General features: G+C 53.2%; 10 protein-coding genes across 10 annotated transcripts; 4 read left to right on the top strand and 6 right to left on the bottom strand.

Annotated features, from left to right (window-relative positions):
* Positions 1-816: 816 nt before the first annotated feature.
* PG997_012298 (uncharacterized protein) lies at positions 817-2,279 on the bottom strand (the record flags this gene model as incomplete). Its single annotated transcript, XM_066816612.1, has 2 exons — positions 817-1,877; positions 1,931-2,279. 2 exons carry the CDS (start codon positions 2,277-2,279, stop codon positions 817-819), a joined length of 1,410 nt encoding a protein of 469 aa, XP_066662304.1.
* Positions 2,280-3,525: 1,246 nt separating this feature from the next.
* PG997_012297 (uncharacterized protein) lies at positions 3,526-3,732 on the bottom strand (the record flags this gene model as incomplete). Its single annotated transcript, XM_066816611.1, has 1 exon — positions 3,526-3,732. One exon carries the CDS (start codon positions 3,730-3,732, stop codon positions 3,526-3,528), a length of 207 nt encoding a protein of 68 aa, XP_066662303.1.
* Positions 3,733-5,469: 1,737 nt separating this feature from the next.
* Positions 5,470-6,591, top strand: PG997_012296 (uncharacterized protein; the record flags this gene model as incomplete). Its single annotated transcript, XM_066816610.1, has 1 exon — positions 5,470-6,591. One exon carries the CDS (start codon positions 5,470-5,472, stop codon positions 6,589-6,591), a length of 1,122 nt encoding a protein of 373 aa, XP_066662302.1.
* A 1,365-nt stretch (positions 6,592-7,956) lies between these two features.
* On the bottom strand, positions 7,957-9,297 carry PG997_012295 (glycoside hydrolase family 76 protein; the record flags this gene model as incomplete). Its single annotated transcript, XM_066816609.1, has 2 exons — positions 7,957-8,675; positions 8,736-9,297. 2 exons carry the CDS (start codon positions 9,295-9,297, stop codon positions 7,957-7,959), a joined length of 1,281 nt encoding a protein of 426 aa, XP_066662301.1.
* Positions 9,298-11,812: 2,515 nt separating this feature from the next.
* Positions 11,813-13,461, bottom strand: PG997_012294 (uncharacterized protein; the record flags this gene model as incomplete). Its single annotated transcript, XM_066816608.1, has 4 exons — positions 11,813-12,482; positions 12,540-12,664; positions 12,725-13,008; positions 13,092-13,461. The coding sequence occupies 4 exons, from the start codon at positions 13,459-13,461 to the stop codon at positions 11,813-11,815; spliced, it is 1,449 nt and encodes a 482-aa protein (XP_066662300.1).
* Positions 13,462-14,457: 996 nt separating this feature from the next.
* PG997_012293 (cytochrome P450) lies at positions 14,458-16,228 on the top strand (the record flags this gene model as incomplete). The annotated part of the gene is made up of 4 exons (XM_066816607.1): positions 14,458-14,587; positions 14,645-14,795; positions 14,855-16,106; positions 16,193-16,228. 4 exons carry the CDS (start codon positions 14,458-14,460, stop codon positions 16,226-16,228), a joined length of 1,569 nt encoding a protein of 522 aa, XP_066662299.1.
* Positions 16,229-16,900: 672 nt separating this feature from the next.
* On the bottom strand, positions 16,901-18,627 carry PG997_012292 (uncharacterized protein; the record flags this gene model as incomplete). Its single annotated transcript, XM_066816606.1, has 2 exons — positions 16,901-18,470; positions 18,542-18,627. The coding sequence occupies 2 exons, from the start codon at positions 18,625-18,627 to the stop codon at positions 16,901-16,903; spliced, it is 1,656 nt and encodes a 551-aa protein (XP_066662298.1).
* Positions 18,628-19,660: 1,033 nt separating this feature from the next.
* On the top strand, positions 19,661-20,350 carry PG997_012291 (Ubiquitin-conjugating enzyme/RWD-like protein; the record flags this gene model as incomplete). Its single annotated transcript, XM_066816605.1, has 3 exons — positions 19,661-19,767; positions 19,835-20,167; positions 20,248-20,350. 3 exons carry the CDS (start codon positions 19,661-19,663, stop codon positions 20,348-20,350), a joined length of 543 nt encoding a protein of 180 aa, XP_066662297.1.
* Positions 20,351-21,195: 845 nt separating this feature from the next.
* PG997_012290 (60S ribosomal protein eL31) lies at positions 21,196-22,035 on the bottom strand (the record flags this gene model as incomplete). The annotated part of the gene is given in 5 exon segments (XM_066816604.1): positions 21,196-21,322; positions 21,337-21,401; positions 21,524-21,598; positions 21,710-21,795; positions 21,870-22,035. 4 exon segments carry the CDS (start codon positions 21,791-21,793, stop codon positions 21,196-21,198), a joined length of 351 nt encoding a protein of 116 aa, XP_066662296.1. The 5' UTR covers positions 21,794-21,795; positions 21,870-22,035.
* A 985-nt stretch (positions 22,036-23,020) lies between these two features.
* PG997_012289 (uncharacterized protein) lies at positions 23,021-24,280 on the top strand (the record flags this gene model as incomplete). The annotated part of the gene is made up of 3 exons (XM_066816603.1): positions 23,021-23,214; positions 23,278-23,986; positions 24,044-24,280. The coding sequence occupies 3 exons, from the start codon at positions 23,021-23,023 to the stop codon at positions 24,278-24,280; spliced, it is 1,140 nt and encodes a 379-aa protein (XP_066662295.1).
* Between the last annotated feature and the right edge of the window lie 321 nt (positions 24,281-24,601).

Below are 24,601 nucleotides of genomic sequence, written 5' to 3'. Positions count from 1 at the left end.
AGGCTCACGGATCTAGGCGATAAAGGAGCCCGGGCGGCAGTAGAGATGTATGTAGTATAGATATTGCTGTTATTTTCTTCTTTTCCAGCCTGCTGGGCTGGCGGGTATGGTATGTGGAGGTAGTTGGAGGTTAGCTAATCAATTGAGGAAAGAGAAATCGAGGCGATGCTTGGATGGAGACTGGCTTGGATTCGATTGGACAGAGAGCTCGGTGGGAAGTTGCCCCGCACTCGAGTCCCTGATTCCCCGCAGTACCAGCTTTTATCACAGAAACAGATAACACTTTGTGGAGAGAAGGAGGTACCTCCTTGCTGATAAATTTCGGGGGTCGCGGTCACATGGCCATCGCAGATCGGAGAGTATTGATGTAGAAGAATGAGTCGACGCGACAGAGGCCAGAGGAAGTGCTCCATGAATCGACCCGAGAACACTCTTGATATTTACGTGTGTGCATGTCGGGAAGGGTCTAGACCTGCTCAGAATGAGCCTGTGACAGTTCTTGTATCACATGAGTGATCTGTGTTACAAGTGTTGCCCGTTTTGTTTCTGTACGTGATTCCTTAGGTATGCATGTATTATTATCAAGTATTAAGTCTTTGTTCCTCAGCCGGTATCCCCTTTGATGGCGAATGTGCTGCCCTTTTTAAATGCCCGTTGCACTGCATTGCAGGCTTCTTATTGGATCAGGTACGTAGACAGCTCTAGCTCCGTTTTGCACCGGCTTGTCGACCATTGATGGAAAAGTGTTGTACGGAGGGCAGTGCATTCTCCATCAAGAGGTTCAGCCTAATTCATGGCTTGGTCCTTCATGGTCCTTCACCCCTGGTATTTGAGTGAGAAGACGCCACGCTCAATGCTGTTGAGCAGGATGTAGCCGCTCTTGAAGTAAGGATACACACTCCAGGATCCATCAAAGGTGGCTTCGCCGCCGACAGCGTCATCTTCCGGGCGGCAGTCGAAATACCCGGCTTCCATGAATCCACTCGAGGCACCCTCATCGCGGTCGATGGAGCGGACGTCAACGATGCGGAGTCCTGAGCCATAGTTGGACTGGTACGAGATGCCATCGATGACGTATTGGTTGTGATCAATACTCTTCGCGGGGCTCTTGTAGACCGACTTGAAGACGGGATTCGTGAGGTCCGTGATGTCGACGACGTACGTCGTGGTGCGCTGGTCGCCGGCAGGGCCGTTCTTTCGCGACTCGTCCAGCTCATCATCGAGCAGCAGATACGTCATGTCGGCATTGGCGATCCAGCCCTGGTGCGTGTAGGTTGCGCCGTTGTACGTCGTGCGTGAGAGCATCACGGGCGTCGGCTTGCGGCTGACGTCCACAATGGTCAACGCATCCTCGTTGTAGTTGAAGCATATCTCCTTTCCTTGGTATTTCACATGCGGACCTGTGTAGACAACACACTGCGAGTCATGCACATAGCCATCCGAGCTCACGCAGCCCATATCTTGAGGCCGCTCGGGGTGGAAGACATCGATCATCCAGAGCCCAGCGCGGCATGGCAAAGATCGCTCGGTGCCTACGACATAGATCATGTTCGTCTCTTCGTTCGCGACAACGTTGTGGCTGCTGCCAAAGGCATCGAAATGGGCTGTAAGCGATGATAAGGGGAAGGTAACTGGGCTGGCTGGGTCAATATCGAGAAGTTTTCTCATGTCGAAGATCTGAAGGCCATGGCCTTCCGCTTCGGAGCCAATATAGATATGGTCCTTGATCGTCTTCATGTCACGCCACGTTGAAGGCTCGGTCTGGGTCGGCAGGCGGCCCAAGTAGACTAAGCTGCCATCGGACTTGACCTCGACGAAAGCGGTTCCTTCAGCTTGACCAACAGCACCAAACTCGCGCCCATCGGCAGAAGTCCACCCTTCCAACCAAGTTAGCTTTTGTGTCGTACGGGAAAAGGACCGCAAGACTTACCCCACACGTCGTTGCCCTCTAAGACCTCTGTAGCACCCATGTCTTGATGGCGGAGGAAGTCCAGTAGGTCAACGCGGCTGCAGGCATAGCCAGCAGCGGTCCCATTGACACATGAAGCGGGACCGGCTCTCTCGTACCTATTAAGGTCGTAGGCTCCTGCAGCTCGCTGTGCCTCCCTGTGTCCGATCTTTTCCTGCTTCATAGTCTCCATGGAAACAGCCTGAGGAGCGTTGAAAGCTTGAAGCTGAGCAGGGCCATACGCCCGAGCGTTGATCTGGGCTTCGTGGGGTCGAGCCTCACTGCCAGCGTTCATGGCAGCTAACAGGAGCGACGCAACTGAGGTCTTCATCTTGACTTGGTCTTCAGCAAGACGAGAAAGAAGGATAGCGAGTGGGAACAAGAGCGACACTCGTCCGTGTATATGGTGCAGAATTTCACCGTCAAGTTGGGAGTTGCGTGCCAATCTACATCCATTTATCTGTATTGGGTCAATCGGACATACTTATATGCAGCCAGTACGACGTCTATTCTGTGCATGTCCAACGGGCTGCGGGATAATATTCTCGTTGAATTTGCTTTCTCGTGATAAAGGCTGGGCACTCCATCGACTACTACATAACAGACCCAAGGACCTTCCGCAAACAGCAACGGACGCCGCTCCTGACTATTCTAGAAAACAGCACATTCAAGGTAATGGGCGACAGTAGGCGTTCGGGGCAGACTATCTCGGCTCTGTATCCCGGCTACATGGTGGCGACCACGCGGAAAGAAATGATAACGATCTTGGCGGTGACCTTGGCTCTTGGCATATTGTTGAGGCAGCCTCAGCGACAGTTCCGTATGCAAGTTCCGTTCTCCGCATGATTAATACAACAAGGATCAAGGATAAAGAATTAAGCTCTTGAAGATGATTAACGGCTGACCAGGGGAGCAATAACCGTGACTTGGTAGTTTGATTGTCTAGCCCGTGATAGAGGCCAATCCAGCCCGCCACTTTGGGGGTTATGAAGTTTTGACATAGCAGTGTTTTTTTGACAATGGAATCATGTCGCTAGAGTGTCGGCAAAGTAAAAGTACGGCGCATGGCGTGCCCGTACCCGGCTTTCGATGGCTGTACCATGGCTGACTAGCAGTATTGGTGCATTTTCGCTTTGTTGCCAGGCAAGTCTCGCAGAGTACTGCCTCCCGGGCGATCCATGGGGGCTTACAACTTGCCAGATATAGAAGCTGACTCCTCGTCGATATCCCATGGTTTCTGGGCATCAGGGTTCGTCCAGGTTCCCGGCGATATGAAAAAGCTAGAAAGTCGAGCTTCCTGAGCCGGAAAGTACCGTCAACCATCGCAACTCGGCCAGGATGTTAGCCGGGTCGTCCGAGGGATACCGGGTGCGGGGTCTGAACATTGGACTTGGAGAAGATCATCGGGGCGGTTCTTGGTATGTCTTGTCACCTGCCGGAACTGGTTACAGGTCTCCTCTTAGAGGCTCCAATACAGATAGCTTGCATGATATCTGACTACTTGCACTTGTGCATGTGTGTGCCAACTGTCCGGGTACGACAGTATCTTCGTGGGGAATCCGGAGAGCAGCTCAGACTTAAACGGCCACATCCCCTGCTCTGTTCCCCAGCACATCGCAAATGCCGTCATGACCGCTGCCGCCGCCATTCTCACGCGGAACGAGATGCGCTAGGCGACCACAGCCATCGCAATTCCGCTTGACTTGTTCTTGGTCGGTCAGGTCTAGCGTGAAGGTGCGGAACAAGCGCACTGTGTCGGCGTCGTTTCTGGTGTCGCGCAGCATATTCCAGGCTCGCGGTTGCGGTTCTTGAGCAAGGTGACGGAGATGATGCGCAAAAAGAGCGACGTCATGGAGATATGGCCGGCCCCTTTCCCGGACCCGGTAGGCCACCTCGTCCCATGTGCCCGCGGACGGCCATGGCGAGGTACCGCTAATGGACTTTCATCATCACGACCCTTCCGTAATTGCCGCCACGATCCCGGGCTTCGTCGGCGGCGAAGTAGAGCGCCGCGAGCGCATACATGACACGCAACATGGACCTGGACTCCAACGCCGTTCTAAGGCACTATGCTGGCAAGCGTCTAGCAGGAATTTCCGTCGATGCTTATGCTGCGCCCCTTGTCGCCATGCAATAGTGATGCTGCTGCATCATTCGCGTTCCCAGCAGCGGCCGGTCTCACGGCTCCACCGGTTCGTCGCCTTGCTCCAATCGGTCCAGCAGTGCTGCCAGCGGCAGGAGGTTGGGAGGACGTTTTCGCACTGCTCGCATCCAATCACCGCAGAGAGGTTGGTGGTGGCTGTGGGTGGCGATCAGAAGAGCAAGGGCTCGCAGTTGTGGAATCTGGGCTTGACTTCGTTGAACTGAAAGCAGAGACGGGTTGGTGAATCCTATACTGGTGAGAACGGTACGTTGAAGCTATCGGCACCCGCAGAAACCCCCTCTACGCCTATCAAGTGCTAGTGTAAGCCTGTGTGTGTGTAACTTGGGTTTATGATGTGACGAAAAACGGCGTTACACTACTGAACGTCCCGTCTGGTCAGGGGCTAAAGTCAGCGGCAGCGGCACCGCTCGAGCGAACCAATCATTGGACCCCCGACCGTTACCGTTCGCAAAAAGGTTTTGCTCTCTTTCGTACCATCTACAGTTGCTATTGAATATACAATATCATACCGTCAAACTCTATTACACACACACGCAGAGAGAGAAAGAGAGAGAGAGAGAGAGAGGCTATCCATATAATTTGATCTGTGTTCTCCCGATGAGTTGTCCTGTCTAGAGTCAGTACTGAGGTACAGTAATCACGTAGATTAGAGTGAGCAACGAAAAGCAAGCGCTGATGTCTCAGAACACCCGGCCCAGCTGAGAATACCTCCCGTCACAAATGCATGCAATAAGCAAATAACCAGGACACAAATGCGCTGGACTAAATCACATCGCATCCGATCAATCACTGATTTATTAGGGTGGCGGCCACCACTTCTGCCAATACTTACCCAAGCGCCCCTGAAGAAGAAGGAAGAACAAAGAAGCCGAAGAGCTTTTATCTCGACAATGCCACAACCCGGTCGCACTACCAAGGGACCTCTATTAAAACCAGATTCCACATGAACATCCCAGTTGTGCGTGTATCGATGGCTATTTCCTTTATTTGTCGCTGACCTGTCGGGTTCAACCCAGTATACCAAGGAAGGCACTGGTGTAGTGCAGCAAACACCGCCTCGAGTTATACCTCTCTTAAATTGGCCTACCTGGCCGGGCGGCTGGAAATCAATCTCCTCGTTGGATCGACTATTTAGGAATCCGGGGAAACACCAACACCCAAAGCGCAGCCCAGCTCATCTGACATCCCGTCGCTCTATTTATCACAAGCTTTGGGAGGCGCTCGTCAAGTCGCCGCACTATCGACATCAGGTCACCCCTGATTTAAACTTCACTCAAAATTCTGCAGGGTCCCTCACCACCTGCCAAAACAAGACCCAATCATCCACTCATTCTCACCAGTCGCAGGCTTGTGCACAATGACCCTTCGGAGCGTCAGCGTCATGGCTGGAGACAACATGGGCTTCTTCGACGACGTCTACCATCTGTACACCTGCACCACAGAGTTCTTCAGCGACTCCACCGCACCAGCAGCAGAGGCCGGGGTGGGGTCCGCATCCGCGTCCGCGTCCGGGTCGGGATCAGGGGCCACCACTCCCCAAGTCAAGCCGTTGTCGTCGTCGTCGGAACATGACGACCGCCGCAAGTCCTACTGCGACTACCATCGCAGGAGCATCGTCCACATCCTGCGCACCTGGGAGCGCACCGCGCTGCACCAGTACGCCGACCACGAGGTCCGGGCGCAGCTGGTCCGCGACCTGCGCCGCCTGTACGAGTTCCTGGACGGCCTCTTCTTCGAGGGCATGCTGCGGAAAAAGTACCGCGAGCACGATTTCGAGCATCAGAAGATGCCGTGCGACCGCGTCCGCCTCGACATCTTCGAGTCGATGCCCTCGACCTGGTGCGGCGGGCTGCGCCGCTATCTGGGAGTGCGCCGCCATGCCTTTTCCTCGGGCGGTCGCGGCAACGGGGTGACCAAGGGTTGCCGTGGTCTTAAGCGCGGCGGTGCTGGTCGCGGCTGCTGCGGTGGTAGTGGCGACGGCAGTAGGAAAGGGGCGAAAGAGGAAAGGGCAGAGGAAGAGCAAGACATGCTAGAGTACGACGAGCACCCGGGCGCGACAGTCTGGACCAGCCTGCTCTACCGGAGCGCCAAGTCGCTACGGCGGCGTCGGCGGCTGCGCATCGGGCTCGTGCTACGAAGCCCTGACGACGGGGGCCACTACAGCATCGAGCACCTGATGCGGGCGCTGGTGCATGAGATGTGCCACGCCTACATCGAGAAGGTGTGGGGGCCTGGCTGGCCAGACGCCGATTATGAGGCCTTTGTGCGGGGCAGCCGTGATGATGGCCACGGCGTGCTATGGCAAGCGCTGTGCTGGAAAGTGTTCGAGGAGATCGAGAGCTGGGGCATCGACTCGGCGCAGGGGCTCCGGCTCCAGGAGTCCATGCTGGAGGACCTGGCCCTGAACCAGACCGGCGAGCGGCGAATGCCGGAGGAGACCAAGGCTATCTTTAAAAGCTTGGGGCCCGGACTGGTATAACTGGAGTAGACCTAATGAAAGCGGCCAAGTGAGTGGATGGAAGGAATGGTCAGTGTAGCCAAACAAGTGGGAAACGTAATGAGATGAATAATGGCAGGAACGTGGGACTAGGGCCCTAACGATGACACAAAGTTAGAGAACCAGTTCTCGTGTACGATTGACTTATGTTGGATAGAACTGGACAACACACTGAGTTAGGTTTACATGTAAAAATGGCTAGGGGCTTCACCATCACATTGGTGACTCCTGAGCGTGCTGCCACTACTCTGCGTGGGCATCCCCCACTATCAGGCCGTGACGATATGCATAAGAGCAACGACGCATGAGCACCGTATTATCTGTGATGTCTTTGCTGTAAGTGGATTTGGATATGTTCAGCCTTCGTGCTGGCTGCACTTGGGAGGAAGGTCGGGCTGTGGCCCCACCCCCCTATTATATAGAACGAGGCTCACCTTATAACGCCTAAGAGGTATCGATTCTTTCAGCATCTGATTGATCGCCAATTCACCTCATTGAGTGGCTAGATCAATCAGATGCTTCTATTTTTGTTGCCTCTGGGTGCTATTCACCTATCGGTGCAGGTTTCGAATCCCGGGCAAGCCTGGGGCATGGAAGTAAAATTTTATCCTTGCCCTCTCAAGATGCAGTCCACTATAAAGCCAGCCAGGTCCTGGAGTCCTACCGACACTGGTCTCTATTCGCCGAGCGGTACTTAACTAACTGAATTGCATTTTCTTTGCTATCTTGCAATGCCATCATTTTCCTATCCAAATGTCGCACACATATAGTCACTCCATACTGAACCCTGTACAATGATTTCCAACAACAATTTATTTACCCTGAATGTAATGTTAACAAGGGTTATCTCCAAGTGGTTGTCCCACTAGATCATGCGTCCCCTTTTGGCTACTTTAAGTGATGACATGAGGGCATTTCCCTCATTATCCATCCCACTTGAGCATCTTGAAATTTACTAGGGCAACACTGTAAAAACTTACCCTAGTAAATGTCAAGATGCTCAGCCAGGTGGACAATACTCCCATTGAGATGATAAACACAGAGATTCAATGTGAACAGAACGCGAAAATATCACAAGGAGTCAATCTAAAAGCAAGTACGGTGGAATAAAAACGTGTCTTAGATATCTCGAGATCTGCTCGTCTATGTGACACTAGAAGAAGCCGTTGTGATACGGGGGAAAATAGTCTAAAACACTCAAAAAGTTTTTCCTGACCTACGCCTCCCTATTGATAATAGCTATTGATAATAGAAAATAATACACAATATCCATGTGAGAATATTCTGGCCGTTACTCGTTGCCTACTAAGTCCACTACAGGAAATGAGCCTCTGTAGCTGTGGTCATTTACGACGCCTTGTGGACGCTCATCGAGAACTTGATCCGGGGTTGAGCAGGCTCAGGAGCCTGAGCACCTTGCGCGGTGGCCAGCTTTAGTGGCGCATCCAGGACCAGCAGGCTCTGCACGATTTCGAGGGCGCTGAGCTGGGTGCCGAAGTCCTGCTTGCCGGCCCCCGGGGAGCTGGCGGTCCAGAGGTTACCGCATGTCGAGCCGGAACAGGTCTTGGCGGCGGCCGTGGCGCTCTTCTCGAGGAGGTCGGTGATGGTCTGGCGGACGCTGGGGACGAGGACGGCCGTGCGGCCCATCCAGCGCGCCAGGCTGGACTTGAAGCTGGTGTTGTCGGTGTTGCACTTGTTGCTGGCCTCGCAGGCCTCGCGCATGATGCCGTCCTCGGTGAAGAACTGCGTCTTGGCCGTGTTGACGAGGCCCTGGACCCGCTCCTCCCAGACCTTGTCGCCGTTGGTGTAGGCGAACATATTAGCGGCGCCCATCATGTAGGTGGCGCTGTTGTAGGTCCACTCGTTCTTGTCCTTCTTGGTGCAGTTGTCGCTGCCACCATCGCCGGCACCGTCGACGACGTGGAAATCGGCGCTGACGAAGCCGACACCGGTGGACCAATCCCAGACCTTGTTTGCCCAGTCGGCATACTTTTGGTCCCCAGTGTACCGTGCCAGTCTGGCAGCGGTCTGGAAGAACCCGCCATTGGTCACGGAGTTCTTGTAATCTGTATATGTCCATTAGCTATGACCATTCCTTGAGCAAAAACCTCGGGATGATTGCGTACCGTAACCCTTGCTGGCAGGGTTGAACTGCCACTTCAGGCCGCCGTTGCAGGTACCAGCGTCCGCAGCCCAGCGGCTCACGAAGCGGTCAAATGCATTGCTGCTGAGCTTTACCCAGGCCGTCTCGCAGGGTGATGATGAGCCGCCACTGGGGCAGGGCAGAGGGTCGAAGTTATACTCCATGGCGGTGAGGGCGTTGTAGACCCAGTAGGCCTGGTCATCGTTGGCCTCCCAGTTGACCTGCGAGGCGGGGACGAAGTCGTAGTTCTCGCCGACGTTCTTGGCCAGGGCGTCTAGGAATGGTTGCTTGTAGGTGGTGTCGTTGGTCAGGAGGGTGTAGTCGAGCAGGCCGTTCCAGGCGGTGCCCGAGAGCCACCAGAACCAGTCATGGGTCTGTTTGAACTGTCCAGTGGTGGCGGCGGGGTCGTAGTAGGCGTCGAAGAGCCCCTTGGCGATCTGGCTGGCCGTGTCCTTGATGGTGATATCGTTGTCTGCGGCAAGCGTGTAGGCCGTGCTGGTGGAAGCCAGGGCCGCAGCCAGTCCGATCCGGGCAATCTTTCCCATTTTGATGTGGTCGTGTGTTTCAAGCGATGATGAAGAAGTTTAGTGAGCGGGTACGGTACTCAGGGGTGCCTGTTGTAAACGAAACAAAAAAGTCAAGGTATCGAATGTAAAGCGGTGGTGAGAATCGAAGCTGCTACTAGGCAGAAGAGACTGGAAGGGTACGGTTTATGTGTGTATGGCTCTGCCAGCACCTATTGAATGAGCATGAACAGAACGGACAAGGAAGAACGAGAGGAAGGCAAAAGTGATTGACTGGGTGGTACAAAAGAATGAATGGCAAAGGTCAGTCAGAAAGAGCAACAAGAGGAGACGGGATCAAGAGGAACGGGCATTGTCGAGAATTTAAAATAAGCCTACAACCAACATTGAATACATTGAACAATCGCATGGCACTTCATGGGCATAAGCATAGCCCCCCGCCAAAGCGGCGTCTGGCTGGCGCTGTACGGACGACTTGGTCAGAAAACGAATGATGACCGTTTGCAGATGGATCGACAGGGCCCAATCCGGTCACCCGCCTGTTCTGGCCAAGAGGCACTGGAACAGGGGTTCAACAGGCACCCCAAAAGCAGGGGGAAGGGGGTTCCCAGACGGCCATTCTGACCCTTCTGGTCGTTCTGGTAGGCATGTACTGGTCTGGGCAGGGGGGCCGAACCGGAGGATGTAGCGAGCACACGCGAGAGCCAATCGAAGTTCTCGCGGATAGATTAATAGTACACCCCCAGCCAAACCCGATTGATTGGATGACCAAGAACCGCCAGCTTTCGGAGGGGTTGTGCTAGGGTTGAATTCAAGTTGTTTGTTGCAGGCGTTGGCGTACGTACCGTACCGCTGAGTGGTGGTGCTACCTAGTACAGCCAAGTAATACCCACCTGCCACCTGCGTTTACTGCGGCACCACTGGCCCGCCACTGCGCTACACATGATGTACCTACTACTACCATCGCTACCAACCCTGTTTAACCCTACTGGCTTAGCGCTTAGCCTCCGAGCCTCCAAGCCTGTGCCTGGAATGCCCACGGGCCCAGAACCAGGTCCTCCCCAGTTGCCAAGCTGAAGCCCCCCAATGCGGGCATTCGCAGATGGCCGCCGGGCATGAAACGCTGGCTTCCCTCTTCGTTATTAATAGGTGGACATTTATCCCTCTTGACTCGTGTTGGCCAAGTGTGTGCCTCCTTTTGGGACGTACCTGTAAGACTCCATGTAACCCTCCCCCTGTGCCCTTAATTCTACAGCCTGTGACCACCGGCAGTTCTTTTCTTCCCTTCCCTCTGTCGCATGCGGATGAAGAAATTGTAAGACATGATTACGCCAGCCAGTCCAGTTAGAAAAAGCCAGGTGATCGCGTTTGCTTGCCCCGTCGTCCGAGCTCCGAGTCATCACACCAACTCTGGCAGCGAAACAAATGGCCAGGACCTCTCACAGAGCGTTTCGTGTCGCTGTGTTTCCGTGTGCACTGCAGCTCCTTATTATCCGATCGCTTGATCTTATGTCGATCATTGATCGGTGGTGACGGGTGTTTGGGAAGTGACCCCATTTATCCCAACTTTTTCTCCAACATGGGGATGGATGAAAAGGGTTGGCGCTACACACATGCATTGAACCACATGGACATATGCCATAGAGTGGCACAAATAGCATTAGCCTTTTATGCAGAATGCATTAGTCGCATAGACAGTTGCCCCATAAATTATACTTGTATACTGATGTTACTATATTCGGCTTCCAAACCGGCTTCTCCTGGTAATCAACATAAGCGAGATGCTCCTACGGCCTAGAACAAGTATTCCACCCTTTGTCTCTTGTCAGCTCTGTACAAACGCTGACCCAACTGCACAAAGCATTCGGCTTGCCCACTGACTCTGATGACCGAGATTCCACCATCGCTACGTGTAAACATATTATATATGGCATCATATATTGAGAGTGTCTACAAAGGCCTTTGAAACACTGGCTTATCCTTGCAGCATGCTTTAGAGTGACAAAATATGCTGCACGAATACGAGATGGGGCACAGTCATGGTAGGAACTCGATCTGTTTGATCACCTTTCACAGCATACGGCAAGCGACGGGGAGAATATCCGGCCTCATCGGCCGTTCAATAAACCGCCTCGCCTGAGGTATTTAACTCGTATGCGGTCAATACATTATCCTCCGACTTCCATAGCCATGGATTCTGGGAATGGGGGCGAATCCAGCATTTTCCAGCTCTGTTACCTGGAACGATCCTGCTTACGCTGCAAACTGCAACCACCGCCCATGACGCAGCGCCCCTGAATACGAGCGCCTTTCAATACAAGTATGCAGTCATGTTGTCCAAGACATTCAAAGCCTATACTTACGGATCTGACATGCCTAGTTTGTTCACCTCTGCCTATTCAGACGAGAAGGCCCAGCCAGTCGGGGCTCGAGGCTGAATTTGTGACCACTTTTTGTATGTTTTATTTTGGTGTATATAGTTTCGTGGTAGAAGCACTTAGAAAACTTGCAGTCTTCTTCTAGGTGTCCAGGTACATCAGTTGGCGTTAAAAAGAATTTCCTCCCACCGCCGCCGGAAGGATGACCCCAGGGGCTTATCTAGCCAGAGAACGATCCTCATCTGAGCGAGCACATCTTCCCAAGTGTACAACCCCAGCACCAGTGTGCTTTCTGCCGCTCGTGTTCTGAACCATTGATGTTCTGCGGTGTCGACAGAGGCTACAAGGCCCACCGAGACCAGCCATAACAACACCTCGTCGTATTTGCGGCCCGTTGCAAACAAAATTTCAAGGCCGTTCTTGAGCTGGACTGTGATACCGTTCATCATCACTGTATGTGGAAAATATGTTGGTCCGTGTATGATAAACATATATAGGATCATAGCGTGTCGGATACATTCCGATACTGTCGTAGACTGAGAATATTGATCAGTGTGGCAAGGTGAAAGCAACAGTCTATGAATGACGTAACAGGTCAAATCATGAAGGTCGGTTGTCGATAAGCCCGAGGTTTGCGACTCTCGGACAACTTGATTTAGGCGGGCGAGAATGGAGTGTATCTGAGGTTCCAGATCAGGGGCTTGAATGGACAGGGGCTCCGGCTCTATAGGGGTAGAGCGCCACTGTGGTATAGGGCTGAGTCCATCTCCACAACCGTCATCATCCTGGACTGGGAACTGCGGAGAACCTGTGACAATCAGACAGACCCTGGGCACAGGATCATGTTAGTGTCGTCCAGCCGGGTTCGAGCAATGCATTACTTACCAGGCAACCATCCGTGCTGTCAAGGGACTTGCAAGCTTCAACTCGTTGATCCCGCCTCGCATCTTCACCATTCGTATTATGCCAGTGATGTGCAGCTTGCTGATCTGGAAATTTCCCTTCCCATGCTTCATTGTTTTGTACGATTAGCCCGATCAGTCGGCAGCAAGATGGAAAAGGAGTCTTACTTCGATTGCGGCCAATGTGACCACACTGTCCATGGTTGCATCTTCGATGGCTGAAGTGGGATTTTCGACCTTCTGTCTCACGAGCGACAGGGAATCTGCCATGAGCATCTCGGATATGGGGAAGCCTTTCTGGGCAACCAGCTCATCATCCAGTGATGCTGTTTGCAATGACACGTGGAACAATGCAGGGTCTTCTAGCGCAACAGGCCACCATGAGACGATGAATGGGTTGGAGTCCGCGTTGAGATCTAGTGGGTAATACTGAAAAGCGATCTTAGACAAGACTGCGAGAAATGTTTAGCAAAAGATCGGGAAACGAACACAATACATAAGTAACAGAGATTAGAACAACGCCTTGAAATCTTACAGTGATATATCAACCGTTGTACATGTTGTCGTGGTAGACGGGTTCTCGGGAAAGAGTCAAAGGGGTCGAGGGAAGTGATGCTTGTGGGCAAGGATACTATCAGCTGCTCGGAGATAGGCGATTCCGGGGTTTCATTCCGGACCGCCAGCACCGGCACCTCGTGGGTGACAGCCCAATCGTGACCACCACGAGTGGGAGAGTCCTGCGGCGACTCTGGCGATTGTCCATCGGGAGGCGAGGACAGAGGCTCATTCGCGTAGGAGCAAGTGGCCTTCCTTTTGAGGCAACGGGAACATTGCGGCGTGCGAAGGTCGCAGCTGAGCTTTGACTTGGCGCAAGCTTCGCAAGACCTTCGGAGGGTTCTTCGCATCATGAAGTGGTGGTTCGCGCAGGCCGTCTGCAGAGGTGGTGGGACGTGTGGTAGGCGCTAGCGAGCAGAGCCCCTACCGTAGTGCTCATTTTGCTGCTGCTGCTGTCATCCCTAGCAATATGGAGGTCACAGGGTTGAGTGAGTAGGTAACGAATCTGCAGACTGCTTCCGGAGAACAGAGTGCTGTTGAGAAGTTTGGAAAGGACTGGACCAGCTCAATTGAACATGTACGAATTCAAAAGGCCAATCCGTCACCCATCGGGAAGAAAACCACGCTGGCCCAGTTGGTTCTGCTTACGGGATGCCGGATGTCACACACAGACTGGAGAGAGAGTCACAGTCTTGCCTGAACTTCGCAACTGCGGATCATTGGGGATGATGGGTGGAGGCTAGGCCAGAAGAGGACTAGACTCCGACCTTTTGCTGCGAGAGAAGAAAAGGCGGGGCACGCAGAAGAACTGATGAAGGGCAGACTTTGAGACTGAGCAAACCGAGCGAATGGCGACTGGAAGGGTCTCGTCGGAGACTAAACCTCTTCTGGCTAGCCCCTCTCTTTCCCGAGATGCCATCCTCGACTTCTGTAGATGAGGCAGACTGACAACACCACAGTCCCCTGCCGCTAGAGAAGGGAGAAGCAGGCACAGTTGCGAATATGACCGCAGTAGCGAGATCATCCTCGCTTGCCGGGCCGCTTGATGGACGGTCCAATGCCAATCAGGGCCCACTGCCTGCTGGAAATCCTGGCAGCACTTACAACTATGAGACCCCGGTTTGGAGGGCCAGAACAGCATACATAAGGATACATATCACTCGCTCTTTGCCACATGTTTTCAATCTCGCCGTGCATTTCTTCTTTGCCTTATACTTCGAAAGCTCCCGGCTCTCTGGGTGAAGTCTTGGCTTGTGACGTTGACATCTGAGCGACTTCATCGTATTTCAACCCCATCATGGCTTCCCTTGTCCAGGGCGGCAGTATTTCGCCATCTTCCTACGCCAATGCGACTGAAAAAAATCCAACAGACTGTGTCAGGCCAGCTCGGGGGTTTCATGTCCAGCTATGTTACGGAACTTGGTTTCTGGAAGATCGCCTTGACCATCCTGCTTGCCTTGGTTGCATACGACCAATGTAAGTCCCTTAACGTCACTGCGCTGTTCTTCCCACACCCCACTGACATGTTAGAAGGTAGCTATATCATACAGAAAGGCTCGATTGCTGGCCCGGCATTCAAGGTACCCTTCGTTGGACCGTTCATTCAGGCAATTCACCCGAAGTGGGAAGGCTACAAGCAACAATGGGCCAGTGGCCCCCTGAGCTGCGTGTCCATCTTCCATAAGTAAGTTTACCCTATGATGTCCAAGTTGATTTCCAAGCACTGAATAGTTTCAACGACAGGTTCGTCGTCCTGGCCTCCGACAGGGACCTTGCACATAGAATATTCAAGTCCCCGGGCTACTTAAAGCCCTGTATCGTGCCTATCGCCGAGGACATCATGAGCCCGAAAGCCTGGGTCTTCAAACAGGGCAGAGAACACGTAGAGTACCGCAAGGGGCTCTCCGGCCTCTTTACCAACAAGGCCATTGCGACGTACCTGCCCGTGCAAGAGTCCATTTACGATCAGTTCTTCTCCCAGTTCGTCGCTGACAGCAAGGCCAATGACGGCAAGCCCACCTCCTTCATGGTCCGCTTCCGCGAGATCAACTGCGCGCTATCTCTCCGCACCTTCTTCGGTAGCTACATCTCGCAGGATGCGGTTAAACGCATCGCCAACGACTTCTACCTCGTCACCGCCGCCCTCGAGCTCGTCAACATCCCCCTCTCCATGTACATCCCCGGCACCAAGCCGTGGCGGGGCAAGCGCGTCGCCGACGCCTGCCAGGTCGACTTTGCCCGCTGCGCCGCCGCCTGCAAGGAGAAGATGGCGCGTCCGGGGGCCGAGCCAACCTGCGTCGTCGACCAGTGGGTCCTGCACATGCTGGCGTGCGAGCGGTACCGCGAGCGCATCGCGGCGGGCGAGACGGGCGTGGAGAAGCCACAGAACCTGATCCCCGTATTCTCCGACGAGGAGATCGGCCGGACGCTCTTCACGTTCCTGTTCGCGTCGCAGGACGCCTCGAGTAGCGCCACGACCTGGCTCTTTCAGGTGCTGGCACAGCGGCCCGAGATGGTGGCCCGCATCCGCGCCGAGAACCTCGCGGCTCGCGGTGGCGACCGCCGACGGCCCTTCGACCTCGACATGTACCCAGAGCTGCCGTACACGCGCGCCGTGGTCAAGGAGCTGCTGCGCTACCGCCCGCCCGTCATCTTCGTGCCCTACGTCGCGACCAAGAAGTTCCCCATCACGCCCGACTACACGGTCGGCAAGGGTGCCATGGTCATCCCCTCGTGCTACCCGGCCCTGCACGACCCGGAGGTCTACGCGGACCCCGAGACCTTCGACCCGGAGCGCTGGATCAGCGGCGACGCCGAGTCCAAGACCAAGAACTGGCTCGTATTCGGCGCGGGGCCCCACGACTGCCTGGCGCGCAGCTACGTGCCGCTGCAGATGGCGCACATGATCAGCAAGGCGGCGATGGATATTGACTTTGTGCACCACCCCACGCCTCGCTCGGAGGAAATTAGGGTATTTGCCACCTTGTTTCCCATGGTAAGTTGGTCCCCATCTTGACAACTTGATACACGATGTATCTGGTCCGGTCTGCTTGTAAGATTTGTAACTAATTCGGGATTTAGGACGGCTGCCAACTTGTTTTTACCAAGCGAGTGTAGGTGTTCACAATGGAGTTCAGAATGGAAAGAAACAAGAATAATCGTTTTAAAAACAAACCAAAACCCGGAAAGATAGATTAATAGTTTTGTTCAAAAGATACCTGCGACAAACAAGTAGTTGGTATCTTAATAGAACCCCCCAAAAGTTGAATTCATCATTGGATTCGAACCAAGAGGCTCTAAGCGAAGCGAGGAACACCTCGTAGAAATATTAACCCCCAGGGGAGAACTGTACTTCAGCTGCATTGGCTATTTCAGCTACTTCGCTGTTAAGGGCCCGTGTTATCTGGTTATATATGTACCTAAGGAGAGATTCGACTCCTAAGGACCTGGTTTGCATGTTCCGTGGTCCCTCCTGAGTGCGCGCATTTCGACCTTGTCCAGCACGGGGACTAACGTAGACAGCGGAACGATGTGCTTGTGTGCTATTCATCTACATTGAAAAGGGCTTTTAGGCCAGTCTAGAAAACTAAGTGTATATCTCATCATCTGTACCATCATCATAATCAGGCCAATGCCTCCTCCCCCTTAGCCAGAACCAGTAGCACAAAAACTCCTTGCCAATGGATCTACATCCATACATGTAGTCGAGCCGATAATTAATACATATTACAATGCAGCCGCAGAAAACAAATGCAGTCATCCTTGATCAAGACGGGATCGGGCGCCCTCCTAAGCATCCGGCTTATAAACACCATCTTTGCAGAGCAGTACCACATTCTTGAAGAAACGTCGCCATTCCAGCGGGTCGCCTTTCGTCTTCACGAAGCGCACCTCCAACAGCTCCTGTGACTCGGGCAAGTAGTATTTGTCAACCATGATCTCCCCGTATAGACCTTGCCGCCGTCCATCAGCAGTCTTCACCCTCAGAGTTGCGATATGGTCGCCCTGACCGATATACGGAGCACCTGGGGGCAGGGGCACGTTCAGGTTGTGAAGGGCATCGCTGAGCATTTGTACGAGGAGTTGGGGAGGCATAGGGGAGAAGAAGCGCGTGAATCCATGCGCAGGTACAATGTCACGAAATTGTCGAGCCTTCTGCGTCAGCGTTATTGCCACTCCCGGCGTTGAGGAGAACTGCGATATGGACGGCTCTTCAGCCAAAGCCTCAACCAGACTCGGTGACTGCGTGTGCGAGGTGTAAGCGCCTGCATCCGCGCGGGAGATCGGCTGAGTAAACGAGACATTGTGAGCTCCGATGGTTCGTAATTGAGGGCGTTCCCAGTCGAAGAGCACGTCATGGATAGGTGTTTCTGGCTGCGTAGCCGGCGTTTTGTAGTCAAATACAGGCGCTGGATCAAGATCCATAGCATCACCGGTTGCGGCGGGTTGTGAGTGTCGCTGTGAGGACGATGGTTGCTGGCTGAAGTCAATGCGGAGGTTCTCGAGCATCTGAGTAGCCAGATTGAGGGGGTCGGAGATTTGCCCATTTGCCGCGAGAAATTTGTTGTTACGGGTATACCATGGGTGCTGACGGATCTGCGCAAACGAGAATCGCTTCCTCGCCTCGATATTCATCATACCGCGAAGCAGAGACAGTGCGTCCGTTGGTATCCTCCCCCAGAGGTTATCGGTGCTGCGGCCATTCGTTCGCACATACTCCTGGAACTCCCAGCTATCCTTAGTCGGCTGGTCCCATGGCGTATTGCCAACAAGCAGGACGAACAGTATGACGCCACAGGACCACATGTCTGTCAGCTCGGCCGCATATTTCGTCACCTCGCCCGACTTCTTGTCGGTCCTGCCGCTGGTCAAGACTTCGGGCGCAATGTACGGTGGACTGCCGCACATGGTGGTGCTGAGCTTATGCTGGCCCTTGTACTCGAACATGGTCGCCATGCCGAAGTCGGCCAGTTTCAGATTTCCGCTCTCCGACATGAGTATGTTCTCTGGCTTGAGATCGCGATGGGCCACGCCCTTGGAATGCATGAAGCTCACTCCACTAACGAGCTGCAAAAAGTAGAGGTGAGCGATGTCTTCGGTCACGCCCACATCAGCCTCGATCTTGTCGAATAAGTCACCACCTTCGGCATACTCCATGGCTATCCAGCGCCAGACCGAGTCCTCGCCAGTTGCAAACCACTCGATCACGTTGGGATGCTGTCCAATGTGCGAGTGCAATGAAACTTCCATGGCGATCTGCTTCGCAGATATCCGGCCTTTTTGGACGGCATAGCCCTTGTGTATAAGCTTCACTGCGAAGACAGGAGTGGGCGTGTCCAGTGGAGCCGCCTTCTTGATGCTGTGTGTGGAACTGTATTAGTCGGGAATCCGTATGATGATATTTCTCTATGGCGGAACGGCAATACTGACGAGGCATAGGCGCCCCTTCCGATCGTCTTGGAGATGATTCGGAATGGCAGGTCCCTTGGAAGGGGATCAAGTTGGGACTGTAGCATGATAGCGCGTTAGTAGCTGCTCTCTGGTCTGTGTGTGCGTGCGGGCGAGACAGCTGGGCTGGATAGGCACCCCCGCTCCTTAGGGAGTCCCAAAAGGGACGTCCGAGTGGTTCTTGAAGTAGTGGTGGTGGTGGTGGCTTCTCGAGGCGAGCCCATCGCCAAACCAGACGCGAAAACTCACCATTCTCACAGCGTTACGCGATTCTGTCGCGTCTTCTCAATTAAAAGGATTTGACTGGATCTAAATTGAAGCAGCGAGCCCTCCATGTTTTTGTTCAAGGGCGCCTGGTGCGCCATCATGGATTGATTGGCAGGCAGCCAGACCCCACCAAAAGCCATTTAGATTTAAGCCCCCCCAAGCACAAGGCCCCCTTGCCGCTAGCCATCCCCTGTTAGACTCGGATCCCTGCTCCTCCCACAGATCTTATCGCGGTTGCCATAGGCTGCTGGTTGTTGACGTTCGATTGGCAAATAGTGAGGGGAGGTCGTTGACCGGCGAGACAACCCATCTTCGTCCCCTGCTACCCTACGACTTTTGTCTTTCTTTTCCTCCCAGCCTCCAAGCTAGCCTCAATCTGCAACTTCACCGGCTGTATCCGTTCTCTTCCTGATCTGATTTCCTGTGTAGGACCGTTGGTTTCCTAAGGTTTGTGCTATTCTCCCAGACATCCATACATGTACCTATCTGCACGCCGTCGTCGGTCGATACATGTCCCGACCTTCCTCAAATTATTGCCTTTGACCTGGCTCTTTCTCTGTACATCGTCGAGTTCCTCGACTAGCCGAGGACGATTGCGATTTCTCTTTCAGGCCGTTTGGGATCATAACTAACAACAATTACCATTCCAGCAGATCGTCTCTTTCTTTCGGCCCAGCCGCCCCCAATTGAAACAAGCCAGTTCAAACGGCCGGCCATCTTTGTCCAACTGTGCCCTTGTCACTCGAAAACTGAGAGACACCTTTCCGAAGTCGCACATTATTGGACCTGAGAAAGTCTACGCACATCAGCCATCGTTCGTATAGACCATCAAAGATGGATTTCGAGTCGGAAAACAGCCAGAACTCGGCGCCCGGCAGCGCCCAGGCCGCTAAGCTCGGCGGATCGCGAAAGGGACCCGATGCTCAGAGCGTGACGAAGCGGTACGTAACGTCGCCCCCAACTGAGACTACCCACGAAGTGTATACTGATGATCCGACTTTGTTTCAGACTGCAAACAGAGCTCATGCAGTTGATGACCTCTCCTGCTCCCGGTGTATCGGCCTTCCCCTCAGCCGATGGCAACCTGCTGTCTTGGACGGCCACCATTGAAGGCCCTGACGACACTCCTTATGCTGGTCTGACCTTCAAGCTTACATTCGCATTCCCCAACAACTACCCTTACGCTCCGCCGACAGTCCTGTTCAAGACACCCATCTACCACCCTAATTTTGACTTCTCGGGCCGTATCTGTCTGGACATCTTGAAGGATAAGTGGACTGCCGCATACAACATTCAGACTGTGCTTCTGAGTCTGCAAAGTCTTCTGGGCGAGCCCAACAAGTACGTGGTTTTCATCTATTTTATCATAATCGTACCGATACGCGCACCTCAAGACTCTTGCCTGCTAACATACTGGATAGCTCTTCGCCTCTGAACGGAGAAGCCGCCGAGTTGTGGGATAAGGACATGGAGGAGTTCAAGCGAAAGGTGCTCGCTCGCCACCGAGACGTCGACGATGACTAGATAATTTTGCCGAAAAGACACTGGTTTGGTGAAATTTGTACTATACCCCCCAAGTCCTCGGCTACCCGCTTGAGGAATATGATGATGTGTGAAACGAGCATGGCCGGCATTGGAGAAATTGGAGTCATGCTTCTTGTTCATGGTAGTTTGCTCCCATGACAGTATTCAAGGATGGCATAGCACCCGTATTTGGTTTTGCTATTCAGGGTTCAGAACGTTCAGGGTTTATACAAGGATACCGGGAACTCGCCCGGGCATGTCTATACAGAATATTACCCTGAGACAACATGCATGGATTTAGTGTTTACGCACTTGCTTCTGTTCGAACAGACTGTTGATCGTTTAATGGGCTTGGCTCGAAATTCAAGTCGCACTAGGCTTCTCGCATTGCTGGTGGACTGTAATATCCCAAAAATGCAGAATCATGGTTGTAAAGCAGTACTCATTCTTGTCATGATCATATCAGCCTTTCCGGGTATAATGTGAATCATCCCTGGGATGAAAATTCGACTGGACCAAGTACACATTAAAACATCCGAGACGATACTGCATCCAGCCTCAGCGCAAGTGGGTATTCACATTGTCTCGAATTGATTTTTTCCTTGACCAGTGAAGCTAGAATCCATGTCATGTAAAGGAAACCAGACGGAACTCCAAAACCATGCCCTTCGTGTGAGAGATAGAGAACCTCGATATGATGATTCCATTCCACCATATCCTCTCGTGGTGAAAAAATATCTAGCCCTCGAACCACAGCCGTTTACACACAAACAGACGCCGCCGCTCGTCAAGTCGTTCTTTTCTTCTTTCGTCGTCCTTCATCCACGCGGAAACCGGTAGCGAACTTATTCCTCGACGACGGTCGTCACGAGACCCTTGGGGTTCTTGACGTTGACAGCCTGCACGTAGCTGTACAGCTTCTCCTTGGCACCCTCCTCGTCGTTACGGCGGCGGCTGATGCGCACGCGGATTCTGTAGGGGGACACCCTTGACACCCTGCTCCCACACCTTCTTGTTCAGCTGGGGGGTCCAGGCGGACATCGGAGGTACCCTATTGCCGAAAGTCTGGTTAGTACACACGCATTTCGTCCAAGGTATTCGTCGCAGGTGCGATGCAGCGTCGAGAGCAGCGAAGTCGTGGGATAGTAGATTGGCTGGGGGTTAATATCGTACCATGGTCTTGTGGGCGAACTCCTTGATCTCCTTGATGGCCTTGGGAGCCCGCTTCTTGAAGGTAGCACCATGTAACTGTAGGTGGAAATTTCGTCAGCAATTTTGTCGCGATCCAAAACCCAAGTTCCCTCCGAAATAGCCAAGACAAATATTCCTTCCTCCCAGGATCCCTCAAGGTAGACGTACTCTCTTGTGCAGGTGAATGGTGTACTCGCGAGCGACAACCTGCTCGAGGGCTCCCTTGCCCGAGGTCTTCTTTCCGGACGACATTTCTGCGATTTGTGGTCAGATAAATTCGGGGATTTGACCTTTGCTGAGGTATAGCAGTGATAGCGATTGCGCTTACTGTTTGATGTGTAGTCCTGTGGGTGGTTAGTCGAAATGGTTGTCGTGTCGGGCTACGTCGTGTGTTCTCACAGAATTGCGGTAGTCCAAAAGTCCCGATCGAGAATATTTCCTGCTTGCACTGGGAAAATTGTAGATGGGCTTGTGGGTTGAGAGGGCAAGAACGTTGACCAATGAAGAAGGGCTAGAGTGGGGAGAGCCTAGGAAGCGTGGCGGTGGTGGCTTCGGTGGCTTGGATATATTTCCTGTCTGCTGTGGCGCGTGCAAATTAGCGCAGAGTGGAGCGGCAGTCAGCAACTGGGTCCGTCTCTTTGCCTGCCTCCTGCAAAAACAGCACTCAATTGGAGAAGCTTAGACCAACCATTCAGCATAAGACGATCGCAAGCAGCTGAGAGCTGAGAAGCCTGGCCCGTCTAGGTCAAACACGGTCGAGGAGAGAAAAGGAAGTCCCGTTGGCTGGAGGTTCACAGTCTTCTGCACAGTCTGCCTCGTCCCGCTGTATCAGGTACACTTCTGCTTTCCGAGCTCGACTTGAATCGCCTGCCAATCACGCTACAGCTCCCAGCCCGACGAAGTATTGCGCCTACAGTGCATGGCTGCGCCCCATTCTTGTCTTGGAGCAGCAGAGACCGGACTGTGCTACCAATTTCCGATCCGTCGTGACGTCTAATCTCCAATTTGTCCTACCAAATTCGCTCGAAACGCCTTGCAACCCGACGCCCGCGTACCTGTCAACTAACTTAACCTATTGACAAGCCCAAACACTACTCCAAGGTGCCGAGCCAACCTTGTGGTTGCGCAACTTGATCAAGTCACATCTGCTGTCATCGCAACCACTCCTTGATGACAATCGGTTCATCACAATTACCATTCGTTCACTTCTTTTCTTGGTGAATACAAGTCACCTTGCCCGAATCTCCCAAGGTCTGTCAGCTCCACATTCATTCGCCCAGCAACCACGCGACTATTCATCGCCCAATCCGACTCGGTCGGCCCAGCTTGCGAAAATAGCCTCCCGTGCAGTGCGAGCTGGAGAGTTAAACCTCAACCACACTCGTTCACACCAAAACCTAGACGGCCACATCGCATCGCGCCCGACGGAAAAACGCTGCTTCAGAGTATTAATTATTCCGTTTCGATACAACCGCCAAAATGGCCTACTCCGGCCATGAACCGCCGAGTAGCTTCTCGAGAGGCACCCCGTCGCCTATCCCCGACATGACCAGGAACCGATTGCCGACGCTCTTCGAAGTGCTGAGTCGTCGCACTCATCCACCAGTCGACCTGTTCTCTTTCTACATTTATATGCGCGATCAACAGCGATCAGTCGACTACCTTGATTTCTGGTAATTCGAATCCGCGGTTGGAGGATGACGAATAAGCGAAAGTTACTGACAATTGTACTCTAGGCTCGATGTTGCTCAGCACATGTCGCTCTGCCGCCACTATGTTCGTGAACTTAGAAGATCAGTTCTAGTGGGAACCCCCGACGGAGAAAGTAGATCGAAACGGTCATCTGCGGTATTGGAAGCTATGGGCGAAATGCGCGATGGCCCGGCCGGCCCTTCACATTACTCGACTGAGAAGGAGAGAGAGCAAAACGCCCAAATGTCGGCATACCTTCGTGATCAACCCGTCACTCCTGGCACTCCCGGCATGCAGCACCAAGATTCTCCCGCGAGCAGTCAAGAACGTCGCGCTCGAGCCAGTAGCCATCTCAGCACTCCCCGTGGCTTGACAACCGATTCGAATTCGCCAGCTCATGCCGTAGCTAGAGAGGATATCCGAGCCAGCGCAGAAAAGATTCTGTACACCTTTCTCTTGCCTGGTGCCGAACGTGAGATTACGCTCCCGGGCTCCATCACTCAGGACATCACAACCGCAATCGAACAGGATGGACGGGATGACCCCGAGGTCTTTGACGTCGCTAAGGATTATGTCTTCCAGGCCATGGAGCGTGACGCCTTCCCTGGCTTCCTGCGTGCCCGTGCTTTGGGCAACCTGATCCCGCCCACCATCATCGCAAGGTTGATTACTGGTCTCATTGCCATGTTTGGTGCCTTTTGGACCGCTTTCGTTCTCATCTTCCTGAACATGTCCAGGCAAACTCGATGCTGGGTATGTGCTATAATTCGAAAGAACCCCGCCGTTGATATGCCATGCTAACATGTTTAGGTCATCTTGCCGTTCACCGTAGGAGTTTACCTCCTAGCCTCATACCAGTATTCCCTGGATCCAATTATGGGCCTGATTGGTTTCTCTGAGTATACGCCCTTCAACTTTTCCCGCATCACAGAGCCATACGTACGTAAGCTGCTTGTTAAGCGGTCTCTGATGGTGCTTGGCATAACGGTGCTGATAGACGCTGCACTGTGCGTCTTGTTCATCCTCGTGCCAGGCAAGAGGTTATAGGGGTTTTCCCACAGTGTGTCTCGTTCCTTTCAAAGGATTAATCACTCACGATGTTATGACTCTTTCCTTACCTGTTTGTCTACTGTATTCTTCATCATCAGCCGGCGTGCGTGTATTCTGAATAATACCTTCTCTTCGTTATCCTCCAATATTCGACCGGGTTTTAAACGGTGAATAGCCCAATGGAGATAGGGAGGCTACAGAGGCGAAAATAAGGCGTTATGTTATGTGTTTGAGACACAACAGCGTGCTGGATGTGGTTTTGGACACATGCATTCCAGAACTTTACGTTCCAACTGCGTGGTTTTCTTTCACTCATTC

The sequence above is a fragment of the Apiospora hydei genome, assembly GCF_038363865.1.
Source record: "Apiospora hydei strain CBS 114990 chromosome Unknown utg000009l_segment0_segment0, whole genome shotgun sequence".
In the NCBI taxonomy this organism is placed as follows: Eukaryota; Fungi; Ascomycota; class Sordariomycetes; order Amphisphaeriales; family Apiosporaceae; genus Apiospora; species Apiospora hydei.
This window is presented reverse-complemented; position numbering and strand designations above follow the sequence as displayed.